The sequence below is a fragment of the Mandrillus leucophaeus genome, unplaced genomic scaffold (genome assembly GCF_000951045.1).
Source record: "Mandrillus leucophaeus isolate KB7577 unplaced genomic scaffold, Mleu.le_1.0 Scaffold276, whole genome shotgun sequence".
NCBI classification, from domain to species: Eukaryota; Metazoa; Chordata; class Mammalia; order Primates; family Cercopithecidae; genus Mandrillus; species Mandrillus leucophaeus.
Genome location: NW_012102876.1, coordinates 3,370,708 through 3,383,775, shown reverse-complemented (window position 1 = coordinate 3,383,775; position 13,068 = coordinate 3,370,708). Strand labels below are relative to the sequence as shown.

Sequence of the window (13,068 nt, the reverse complement as noted above, 5' to 3'; positions counted from 1 at the left end):
CCAGAAATACAGCACAGCCAGACCGATTAATGTATCAAAGGATTTCCTATTTCAGTGGTTTTCAATGTTTTGGGCAGTCATGGAGTCTTCTAAGAATCTGATGAAAAATATATACCCTTCTCCTAAAAACAGGTACATATTCCTATACAACATTTTGCACGCAGTTACAAGTTTCCTAGGCCTCCTGGACCACAGGCCAAGAATCCCTGTTCTAGATGGCTTTCCTTCACCATTTTTACAAGCTTAGGCTATCAAAAGTAAAGGATTTAATTTGCTCTTGAAACTTCCCTTTCACTTTTCTTTTTTGGCTTTTTCTTTCCTAAAATTCTGTTACTTTGCCTTGATTTTTACATAGTTTTGCTGGGTACACAATTCTATGCTGACATCTTCTCTCAGCCCTCTGAAGATATTCTTATTCTCAGGTTTCTTCTCTAACAACTGTTAGAATTTTCTAAAATGTCTAGACTTTGCTTCCTGGCCTTCACATGGCCCCTTTCTTCCTTCCTTCAAAGGGCTGAGAGAAAATATCAAGGTAGAATTGTGTACCCAGCAAAACTTTTAACAATGAAGGGAAAGTAAAAGAATTTTAGAAAAAAAGCCAAAAAAGAAACCTAAAGAAAAAAACAAAATATAGTTTACTAACAATAAGGGAAATGGATTCAACAGCGAGAGATTTTCTAGCATATATAAAACATTTATCAAAGTTAATCAGATATTCAAAGGAACCTCCAAAAAAATGCTTCTAGATAAAAGAAAGTAACCTCAGAAAGAATCGAGCTGCAAGAAGGAATAGTGAGCAAAGAAACTGATAATATGAATAAACGTAAACAAACATTGATTTGTACAAACAATAATGTCCAATTTGTGGCGTTAAAAGATTAAGATGCTTGACAACATTAATAGTTAAAGCATACTGAATTCCTTCAAGAGACAGGAAAAGATTCTGAACCATGTTTGACTTTTTCTAAGTTATTTAAGCACTAAAAGAACAGAAATAGGGTATATAATAGACCATATGTATTAGAGAGGCAGACTCCAGAGCCAAAATTCCGGGATTCAGATCTTAGCATTGCAAAACTACCTATTGGGTACTATGCTCACTATCTGGGTGACAGAATCACCATTCATACTCTGGGTCACGCAGTATACCCATGTAACAAATGTGCACGTGCATCCTCTGAATTTACAATAAAAGTAAAAATTAGTTTTTTTTAAAAAAGTCTCATCCCTGCCATTTACTAGCTGTGTGACCTTAGGCAAATTACCGTTCTATCCCTAGGTTTTTAAAGACAGGACAGTAGAAATGACACTAGTATCTAATTCATAGGGGTTTTGTATTACATTTAGATTAAGCTTCGAACAGCTCTTACCCTAAAATAAGTGCTACGGAAGTATTAGCCCCAATGAAAACTTCCAAAAGAGTAGAGGGAAAACCTTAATCCAAAACAAGTCAAGAAAGGGTAAAAAATATAGAAAAATAGGTCAAATAGCACAAAATAAGAGGGCAAAAATGCATACGTGCTTTTTCAGCTAAAAAAGTTTGTCAGACTGGATCTATGCGGGAAAAAAAAGCGTCAAATACTATGTTTTTCCCAAGAGACACAAACATGAAACAGGTAGGAAAAGATACACTAGTCAGAGTCAACGGCTGGGAAATCTTCCGCAACCTTACCTTGTCTTCCTGCAGTTTCTGTCCAGCCTCTTCCATGCTTCCTATCCCACCACCCGCGCGTCGCTCCTCAGTCCCTCTCCTCTCCAGCGGGAGACAAGGAAACTCTGGATTCATCCAGCGCTTCTTCGCTTCAGCAACCGGCTCACGTCGGCGGCGGCAGTGATGACGTCCTCACTGGTCCGCCCAACCGCGATTAGTGAAGGGGTTCGCGCGTCGCGCGCCGTCTACGAAAGAGAGGGCTTGTGACGCAACGGCACCTCGGCGTGCGCGTGCTGGCTCAGTGGAGGCGCTCAGCTGGTCCTCATAGAGTTTGGTATCCCACCGCAGCTTCGCCGCGACGACTGCGGCTGCTCCAGGTAGTGCTGCGGCCGCCGCGGGCCCAGCTGTATGGTTAGGCCACCATTGTTCTGAGTAAACATATTCCTTTCTGTGGTATTCTTGATCGCGTGTTTATGGAGTTTCTGAAGGGCCCTGGAGATTACTCCCAGGTTCAGCACGACCTTTATGAGGACAAATGAATGGTGGAGAGTCGTTACTGCCCCACCAAGAAGCCCCCGCAAAGCAGGTCACCTGGACACAGAAGTGTAGAACTGAGATCATCAGAGCATTTTACAAGAGTTCTGACCTAGATGGGGTAACCCTTGGCGCACTTCCTTTCCATTGGCTGAGAATTACTGAATGGAAGAACCGCGGCTTCTTGTTGGAAGGTTCATTTCGTTTCCTGTCAGTACCAACTTCATATTCAAAGCTCTGTGAATTTCAAGTGGAGTATATTGGCATAGACTTCAGTTTCTTGACATCATTTCTGTATTCAAAAATTTTTAATTTTTTTCATAACCATATCAGTGTCTTTTTTTTTTTTTTTTAAACTAAATTAACATGGCTCCAATGAATCACCCAGCTCCAGTGGAAGTCATATACGGGAACATGAGATTTCTAATCATACACAACCCAACCAATTCGACCTTAAACAGATTTATAGAAGAACTTAAGAAATACGGGGTTACCACAATGGTAAGAGTATGTGAAGCAACTTATGACCCTGCTCTTGTGGAGAAAGAAGGCATCCAGTTTCTGGATTGGCCTTTTGATGATGGTTCATCACCATCCAACCAGATTATTGATGACTGGTTACGTCTTGTAGACGTTAAGTTTCGTGAAGAACCTGGTTGTTGTATTGCCGTTCACTGTGTTGCAGGTCTTGGGAGGACTCCGGTGCTTGTTGCCCTAGCATTAATTGAAAGTGGAATGAAAAACGAAGATGCAGTACAGTTTATAAGAGAAAAACGGCGCGGCGCTTTTAACAGCAAGCAACTTTTGTATTTGGAGAAATATCGTTCTCAAATGCGGCTTTGCTTCAAAGACTCCAGTGGTCACAGAAACAACTGTTGTATTCAATAAACCTGACTGCCTGATGCTATTGCCTTGAAAGTGGGACTTCAGACAAGACCTAATTTATTGTACATTTTAGCCAACATATGGGCTTAGTGAATAAGTCTGATGAAGCTTCCACAGGGATATTGAAAAGCCACGAATTTAACAGAAATGCAACTTCTATGTTTGGCTTAGTGCTATTCCCATGCCAGAAAAAATACTAAGAAATCTGCAGATTAGATGCCAAGATCCCCAGTACAAAATTTGTGTATTTTTAGTGTCATACAGAATTAAAACTCCAGGAACTATAACTTTATGTAGTTCATGCCTTAAGTCATATCAAACACTGCAAGTAGGGCCTATATGATTATTTGCCTGCTTCATGTTTACCATCCCACATGGGTCTCAGTATACATGAAGTTTGTCCAACAGGTGATTTTGCTGGAGTCTTTACACATCTTGTGATTATCTGATGTCTTTCTCTAATCTCATTTTGTTATGAAAACCTCCATTTTGAAAAATCAACGTCTGATTGAAAGTTCATGCAAAATCCACGTTGTACAGAAGCATATGTGTTGAATGTCTTCAGATAAAAAGGCCTTATCTTTGATGTTTACGGTTGGGGTGTAACTTAACAGGGAGGGCCCCGAAGACAAAATGAGAGGAGACTATGAAATATTTCTAGTAAAATGTTGTTTTGATCTTGTGCAGAACATATGAACTAGGACTTTTAATTTAGTAAATGTATTTTAAAAGGTAAATATGCATTGGTCCAAGGTAAATAGAGCAAATATGGACAGAATTACAAGGAAAATTGACAAGTTTACTATATAGCAGTGGGAAATTTTATTGTCCCTCTTTCAGAAGCAGATCAAGTACATAAAATCAAGATTCTGGATATAGATCTACACAAAACAGTCAACAAACTCAATCCCGTGAACATACAAAGGGCATTGCATCCAACAGTGGGAGAATATGTATTTATAAGAGTACATGAACTATTACATTTGACCATATATTTGACTATAAACCCATTTCAGCACATTTTAAGCTATTTGAAAAATACAGAACACCTTTTATCACCACAATTCAATTAAATTAGGAAAGAAGTTAATATCCACACATCTGTAATTTTGAAAATCTCTCTAGAGCCTTCCACTTCTAAATAGGATGTAGTAGGTCATGGCAGCCTAAAACTTTTCCTGCAACAACTAGAAAAAGATGGAAAAATTATAAAGATCATATTTAAAGATATGTGAGAGCTATGAAGGCAATAAGGACTAGGTGAATGGGAATTCCAGAGAGGGAGGAGGCCTCCTGAGGTAAGTGACCATTTTATTTTCTAGGGACATTTACTGATTCTGGACATGGACTAATAAGGATCAAGCTTGGTCCATGAAGAGGGTCTGTCCTGAGGGAAAGGGAAACCCAGAAAAGCTTTTGGTGGTCACGTGGGGCTGGTGCAACAAATTGGAAAATTAAGAACTTTGGCCAGTTTCCTCTACCTGTTATAAGTTGGGTTCCCCAGGAAACAGACACTGAATCTGAGATTGGCATCCAAAGGATTACTAGGGTGTCTTCTCAGGGAACCACACCTATGGGGGAGCAAGAGAAATAGGATAGGGCATAAGAAGTTGAATGGTGATACATAGCAGTTGCAACAGTAGCCTCAGGCAGTCTCATAGGGAGCTCTGAGGATGGGATGGCTATTTAGAGGTGTTCTCAATTGAGGCTAGGAAGCTGGGCCTTTGGGCCCTTGAATCAACCAGTCATTGCCTGTAGGCTTCCCTTGGGGATGACGGCATAATCTTGGGTGAAGCGTTCACCTTCTGTTGAGGGCAATGCCTAGAGAGCAATGCAGCTGTGGGCCCTCAGCTGATAATGGCATCTGGAGGAATGAGTGTTTCAGACCCAAGGCAGGATCTAGGTGGTGCAACCACAGCATCCACTCTCTTAAATGATACTTGCTGAATACTGGGGCTATGTATGGGAGGCTGGGGAGTTAGAGTGAAGACTTAAAAGGCAAAGGAACTCCCCCTCAATCTAATAGTGCTTAGGAGACAAAGTTCTCCACATTCTTACCAACACATCTCTTTTTTATTATAGCCATTCTGGTGAGCGTAGTTATATCATTGTGGTTTTAATTTTCATATTACTAATAATGTTAAGCATTTTTTCATGTGCTTGTTAGCCATTCACCTATCTTTTTGGATAAAATGCTGATTTAAATATTTTCCTCATTTTAAAATTTGAATTGTCATCTTCTTATTAAGTTGAAGTAGTTCTTTATATATTCTGGATCCAATGTCTTTATCAGATATATGATTTGCAATTATTTTCTCCCAGTCTGCTGCTTGTCTTTTTTCCTCCCCAAAAGTGTTTCAAAGTGCAAAATTTTAAATTTTGATGAAACACAATTTATTTCTTTCATGAATCATGCTTTTAAAGTTTTAAAATCATGCTTTTAAAATCATCTCAGAACTCTCCTCAACCTAAGTCATAAAAATTTTCTGCTATATTTTCTCCTAGAAATTTTACAGTTTTAGCTCTCACATTTAGGTCTGTGATCGTTTCAGGTTAGTTTTTGTTTGTTTTGAGATGTGTAAAGGTTAATTTTTGTGTTTAGTGTGAGGTGGCTAAGTTAACTTTATTTTGCATGTGGCTATTCAGTTGTTTCAGCACAATTTGTTCAAAAGACTCTCTTTCCCCCAATGAATTACCTTAGTAATTCTGATTAAAAGCCAATTTACCATAAATGTAAAAACTTATTTGTGAACTCTCAGTTCTGCTTCATTTATTTATATGACCACACAGTCTTTTTTTGGTATAAATTTAAGGTGTACAAGTGCAGTTTTGTTACATGCATATGTTGCATAGTGGTGAAGTATGGGCTTTTAGTGTAATCATTACTCAAATAGTGCACATTATACCCATTAAGTAAATTCTTATGCCTCGCTCCTCTTCCACCCTCCCACCCTTCCAGGTCTCCAGTGAGATTCCACATTCTTTGTTCCTGTGTATGCGTTATTAGGTTCCCAATTATGAGAACATATGGCATTTCACTTTCTGTTTCTGAATTGTTTCACGTAAGGGCCTCCAGTTCTATTTATGTTGCTGCAAAACACATGATTTTATTCCTTTTTTATGGCTGAATAGTATTCCATTGTACATATATATTCATTTTCTTTTCCATTTTCTTTATCCAACCATTGACTGATGGAAACTTAGATTGATTTCACGGCTCTGCTATTGGACCACACAGTCTTGATCATTGTATCTTTATGGAAGGTTCTTGACATTGAATAGGGCACTTTGTTCTTCTTTATACTTTTTTTTTTTGACTCTTTGAGATCCTTTACATTTCCATATACATTTTAGAATCAGCCTGTAAGTTTCCACCAAAAAAGCCTACAAGGGTTTTGATAGGTATAGTGTTGACTTTATAGATCAGTATGAAGAGAATTGCAATTTTGACAATATTGAGTCTTCGAATCCATGAACAAAGAATCTCTCTCAATTTATTTAGACCTTTAATTTCTATCAGCAATGTTTTGTAGTGTTTGGCATACTATACTTGCACTTCTAAAATTTATTCCTAAGTATCTTTTCTTTTTGATGCAGTTGTAAATGAAATTGTTTTCTTAATTTTATTTTTAGATCATTTGCTGCCAGCATATAGAAATACAACTGGTTTTTGTATGTTGACCTTGTGTTTGGTGACCTTTCAAAACTAATTTATTAGTTCCAGTAAACAGAGAGAGAGAGAGAGAGAGAGAGAGAAGAGAGAGAATGAATGAATGAATGAATGTGTATGTGTTCTTTAGCATTTTTTACATGCAGGATTAGGTCCTCTGTGAATCAAGGCAGTATTAACTATGTTTCCAGTCTTGACACCTTTAGCTTCTCTTTCTTGCTTCGTTGCACTGGCTAAACACCCTCCGTGTTGACTAGAAGTGGTAAAAACAACATCCTTGCCTTGTTCCAGATCTTAGGGAGAAAGTGTTCATTCTTTTACCATTAAATATTATCTTTGGCTCTTTATAGATGTCCTTTGTTAAGTTGAGGATGTTCTTTTCTATTTCTACTTTGTTTAGAGTTTTTTCATAAACAGGCGTTGATGTTTTTCAAATGCTTTCTTCATATCTGTTGGCATGATTGTATGATTTTTTGTCTTTCATTCTATTAATATTATTGAACAACCATACTGAACAATTTTTGAATGTTAAAAAACTATATTTCTGAGGATAAAGCCCACTTGTTTGTTGTATGTAATTTTTAAATTTCATGTTGCTGAATTTGGTTTGCTAATATTTTGTTTAGGATTTTTGCATCTATATTCATGAAGGATATTGGCCTGTACTTTTCTTGTGCTACCTTTATCTGGCTTTGTTATGGCAATACGAGTATCATAGAATGATTTGGGAAGTGTTCCCTCTCCTATTTTCTGAAAGAGTTTCTGAATAATTGGTGTTATTACTTAAGTATTTGATAAATTCCAGCAAATGAAGCCATCTGGACATGGCTTTTCTTGGGGGAAAGATTTTTTAATTACTAATTTCATTACTTATTATAGATATATTGATTTGTGCTCTAATCTTTACTTGCTTTGAATTTTGTTTGCTGTCCCCTACCGCCAGTTTCTTAAGGAGGAAGTTTAAATTATTCACTTGAGACTTTTGTTCTTTCCTTTCTCTCTTTCTTTCTCTTCTGATATAGGAATTTGCATTAGTCAGGGTACTCCAGAGAAACAGAATCAATAGGATCTTTCTCTCTCTCTCTGTTGATTTATTATAAGGAATTGGCTTGGTGCACATGATTATGGAAGCTGTCAAATTCTAAGATCTATAGGGTGAGTCAGCAAGCTGGAGACCTAGGAGAGATGATGGTATAGTTCCTGTCTAAACGCAAGAAAAAGCCAATATCCCAGTTAGAAGGGCATCAGGTAGGAGTAAGTCTCTCTTACTTAAGGGAGGGTCAATCCATTTTTTCTATTCAGGCCTTCAACTAATTGGATGAGGGCAATTAGTGGAGGGCAATCTACTTTACTTAGTTTAATGATTTAAATGTTAATCTCATCCAAAGATACCCTCACAGAAACACCCAGAATAACATTTGATCAAATATCTGGGCACCCTGTGGTGCCGTAAAATTAACCATGACAGCCTGTAAAGCTATAAAGTTTCTTTCTAAATACTGCTTTAGCTATATCTTATTAATTTTCATATGATTTAAAAAATTCAGTTCAACATATATAACTTGGCTTGTGATTTCTTCTTTGATCTGTGGGTTATTTTGAAATGTACTGTTTTCCAGTATTTTGGAATTTCCCATAGTTTTCTGTTTATTGATTTCTAATTTAGTTATTGATTCTGTTATTCTATAGAGCCAATTGCATTTGAATTGTAAGGGTGACTGCTGTTTCCAGGAAGAAAGTTAGAGTGAACTAAAATTTAATCGCTTTTAAAGAGGAAAAAGGGGAAGGGAAGGACTTCCCGGAAGGAGAGACCAAGCATGGATAATATCAGCACAGGCTTGAAAGCACATGTGCTTAGTGCTGGCAAGACGGTCAGTGTGGCTGGAACAAAGGAAGTGTAATTTGTATCTTCTTTCTTTTTGTCTTGTTTAGTATAGCGGAAGTTTGTTTATTTAATCATTTCAAAAAACCTATTTTGCTTTCATTGATTTTCTCTACTATTGCTTTTCTTTTCTACTATATTGATTATAAAGGATATGTAGCAGAGGTACAGAAGAAGTTGTGGGACATGATATAAAAAGATAGTGCCAAAAATTCCATGGTGTTCAGATTCCAGCTTCGCTCTTCAAACTCTCTTCTGAATAGTTTTTCATTCTCTATGAGCCCAAGGATCGTAGAGGAGGGATGTTTTCTCAGGATATTCTTCATCAGCACCGAGGAAATATCAGCACCAAGGAAGTAGTTCTTGGAAGAATAAGACTTGAGCAAGAGGTGAGTGGTATCTCTGCTAATTACTCCTCTATAAGTCTAATAGTCCATCTAGTCTGTCCTTGAGAGTTGGTCATATAGGACCTATTCGTTGCTGGCAGTGGAGATCCTGAGGCTGAGGTGGCAGCAGGAGTAGGGCCCTAAGCATGATTTATTGATTCCTTTATTATACAATGAAATTGGAGGCTGGAAGCTGCCATCTCAACATGTCTTAACATCTCAGTAGTATCTAATTTCAGGGGGCTGCAAGCTCTCTCCCGCCCCCACCCCTATGATATGGGCTCTGCTGAACATGAGAGAGATGAAGGCTAGCACTGAACTTGGTCTAAGAAACACCCAGGATGGACTGATATTACTCACTAAGAAAACTGCTTTGGATTGCTCAACTACTTCAGAGAGTGAAGGATGGAAACCAGAGTGTGTTCCAGAGCCAGGAAAATGAAATGAAGTCTTCCCTAGAACTCCCTGTGGTGCTCTTCCTCTCACTGCCTCTCTTCCTCCTCACTCCTTGGCAGGCTGACCATCCCCACCCACATTTCTCTGGTTTTCCTTTTAGAAAAAAGAATGTCTAAGACTCAGCAACCTAAGGGCAGTGACCTGAATAGTTAGCGAGCTGCCCCTAGCCACTCTTAATTTCACGCACTGCCGAGTCTTGAAGGGCGTGTGTTGCTGACATGGACTAAACTCCCTGATGGGTGGACTGTGCTTTCTGGCTAGTGGCTGTGCTCACATTATTCATCTCCCCATGACTCCCACCCATCTTTTCCTCTTGGGACTCAGTGCAAACACTGCTGTCCCTGAAGCCTTCTCTTACATTTCCATAGGAAGCATCCTCTCCCTTTTCTGACTGCCCTCAGTTTTTATCGGCTCTTCTTTCATGAACTTACCACTTTCTCCCTTATGGCAAAATGAATTGTGTCCAGTTTCCTCCACTAGAGCCAGAGGTCTGTAAAGGCGGGATTCTAGGTGAGATTCTGCATTTCCCGCAAGGCCTGGCCAATAGTTGGTGATTAATGGATGAAGAAATGCTTAGGAAGGAACTCAGAGGAGGGTTCAGAAAAGTGAACTCCCAGGGCCTTCACAGACAAGGCTTTTATTCACTGTATGCCTTGGCATCTCCTCTCATACCAGAAAGTTTAAAAGAAAAAACACAGCGACAAGGATTCACTTGGGCCATTTTGGAACCCATTTATATTGTGGGTGTTACTCTGGGCTTCATCTAGCCCCATACCAGGCTCTGAGACTGCATCAGACCGTCTGAACATTCATGGCTTCCTTGGGCCAAGTATAGCTGTCCAGTGTAAAGGAGTCATAGTCTGGAGTGTAGACCAGGGATCTTACAAAAGCCTCCTTGTCCTTAGGCTCTGGGTAGTAGGAAGCCAGGTTGTGTTTGTACGCGTAGTCGAGAACCTAGAGAAAAACATGTTTGGCTAAGGAACCGGATCTAAGGGGAAACCTGCGTAAGGATCCTTGCTTGGGGTCATGAGGGAGGGGAATACACCTTAAGGAACCAGATTTGTTCCTTTCATGAGTATTACTCATGAAACAACTGGATAGGAAGGATTTTAAGCTTTCTTTCTGAACAGGCAGCTTCAACATAGTGGAATAAATACTAAGCCAGGATCAAGAGGCTTCAGCATAAATTCTGCCTGCTTCCAAAGGCCTGTGGGTCCTCAGAGTTGATATTATCCTTGCTGAGCCTCAGTTTCCTCATCTGTAAAATGGGAGTAAAGAGACTTTTCTCTGGAGCAGTGTTGATAAAATTAGACAACAGGCAAATGTGTCCAGAACCTGACTTTTTTTTCCCACTAGAATATGGGTTAAATTGGATGAACAGCCTGGACACTGTTCTCTGGGTATTAGATTTGGCTTCAGGAGAATGTGAATCTAAATATCGCCCAAAGGAAGAAACTGACAGGGTGAAGCTGGACCCTGAGCTGGACTGTTAATCTTGAGGCTTGATTCCGAATTCTGACAACTCGTGAGTAGTGTGTGCTGTTGTACAATGCATTTTCTGAAATTATTTTTAAACTTATAGAAAATGTAAAACATGCACACTAATAGAAATAATAGTATGATAAACCCTCATGTATCTATTATCCAGCTTTAACAGTTATCAATGTTGGGCCAGTCTTTATTGCACCATGTTCTGATTCTTTGAAAACCCACCATCTCTGCACAGTTTTATAGTTTGGAATATTCCATGAAACTGATCACCCCATAGCCAGCCATTCTGAGAAAAAGGGGAAGAAAGAGATTTACCCTGGCCGAGAGAGCACCGGGTATGGAGCTTTTTCACTGTTCTCTGCCAATCTCCAGAATTCTGGGAGAGGAACTACTGGCCCTTTGAAGAAGGAGGAAACTGAGGCTCAGGGAAGTGAAGTGATTGGGCCAATATTATACCATTGCTGATTGGCAGAGCTGGGACCCCAAAGTCTGAGCTTTTTCCATGATGCTATGCAAGCTGACCTTCCTTATAAATGGGCGCTTATGAGTCATTTCTAAAATATTCCCATATTCTGGTCCATGGACTTTGATGACCTTTCTGCTTGGTGTATTAGGGGAAATCCAGGAGCTTTCCCAGAACTGGCCTGGGTGGGTGTTTGGGGTGGAGCTCAAGCTGCAAACAAGAGTTTGTCACCCAGCCTCTGGGTTACGTGTAGTGCAGCTCAAGAAGATCCAATGTCTCCACAGTTTCCATCCCCTTAGCCCTCCTAAAGTCACAGACAGAGAAAGTGTTTGAGCCTCACTACCCATATTACAGGGGTAGGATGCCCCTTACTTTGATGGCAATTCTCAAAGACACGTCTCGGATGGTGCTCAGTGGTGGGTACAGTCTCCCCTGGGACAGATGCTGCTCAGAGACTTCCTGGGCAATTTGCTGGGGAGAAGGAGAGAACCGAGAGGAATAAGCTGAGTCTCTGCCTTCCCAAAACAAGCCCAACCCGTTACCCTAGAGACTCACCCCACCCTGCATAGTTAGTCAAACACTGCAGTTCCAACTGTTGGCTCTGTTACCAGGGAAGCTTAATGCTTGGGCTTAAGAGAGGACACATCCTTTCTGTACTGTAAGACTGGCTGAGGCTTAAAACAACATTAAGTGTCTCTGAATTCCAAAGGAAAATCACTAAAGCCAAGATGTATAAATTTGTGGCCTGCAAAGCAAAGGCTATGAGATCTCCTCTTGGCTGGTCCAGCCTGTTGCATGGGGATCCCTGGGTCCCTCGCTTCCTGGGTCCCAGCCTCCCTCTACGTGCTTGGTACCATCTTGAGTGACCATCTAGCCTGTGTTATATCTCTTTGTTCAGTCTCCTGGAGCTCTTCCTTCCAGCCCTGGTCTCAGTCTGAGGAAGGCCTCTCCTCATACCTTATTGAAATAAATGTCCTAAGCACATCATCCTGAGAACAAAGCCTCCCATAGCTTCCCTTCCAGGTTCAGAGCTTGCCTCTGAGGGTTAAGCCTCATCTGCCACAGGCCCTCATCCTCCAGGCTAAGACGCTGGAGTTTGTTCAGCCTTGCAAATCAACCTCTTTAATGTCGTGGCTCTGAATCTACTCCCACCCAGTCTTCTGGTGTTAAATTTAAACTTGGGAAATGCCACTTGTGCTCTCTGAGAACTGTGTGTCTTAGAAGTGACAAGACTGAGAAGTTGGTCTCTCCTCAATGTTTTCAGATATGAGGGAAGTGAGCCTCCCCCTCTACCTCCTTCTCACACTTCCATCTTTCTTTTCCATTCATTCAGTCAAATGCTCACTGGTCATAGGTCAAACTTGACCTATTTTACAGAGTCGTTACAATGAAATGAGGTGGTGCATGCACATCTCCTTAAAGCCTATATTAATTGAAAATCAAATTCAACTTAAATTATCTTCACTAAAAATACCCTTTTCAGAAATATAACTTGCCAGGCCTTTGAAGACCGTAATGTGAGCTCCTATAGGGGAGGGGCTTTATCTTCCTCACAGTGGGTGATAACAAGTAGATCCAGGAGAGATTCCTGTATAATTGATGGACACTGTTCATGAAATGATGGAGCTGAACTGTCTCACTGTACTGGAG

General features: G+C 40.0%; 2 protein-coding genes across 3 annotated transcripts in view; one reads left to right on the top strand and one right to left on the bottom strand.

Moving 5' to 3' along the window:
* Positions 1-2,551: 2,551 nt before the first annotated feature.
* Positions 2,552-3,073, top strand: LOC105543134 (protein tyrosine phosphatase type IVA 1-like). 2 transcript variants are annotated; one of them, XM_011984910.1, is made up of 2 exons: positions 2,552-2,887; positions 2,945-3,073. In XM_011984910.1, exons 1-2 carry the CDS (start codon positions 2,552-2,554, stop codon positions 3,071-3,073), a joined length of 465 nt encoding a protein of 154 aa, XP_011840300.1. The 2 variants fall into 2 exon arrangements, with proteins under 2 accessions (XP_011840300.1, XP_011840299.1); XM_011984909.1 differs by having other exon boundaries at positions 2,552-3,073.
* A 7,012-nt stretch (positions 3,074-10,085) lies between these two features.
* ME3 (malic enzyme 3, NADP(+)-dependent, mitochondrial) overlaps positions 10,086-13,068 on the bottom strand; it is a 216,336-nt gene continuing 213,353 nt past the window's right edge. The window contains exon 14 of the mRNA XM_011984908.1: positions 10,086-10,418. Within this exon, the coding sequence (XP_011840298.1) occupies positions 10,257-10,418 (162 nt within the window). The 3' untranslated portion in view covers positions 10,086-10,256. The remainder of the gene's footprint in view (positions 10,419-13,068) is intronic.

Bases quoted from the DNA above. Each gene is read 5' to 3' on its own strand.
- LOC105543134 (XM_011984909.1), top strand. From the start codon at position 2,552: ATGGCTCCAATGAATCACCCAGCTCCAGTGGAAGTCATATACGGGAAC.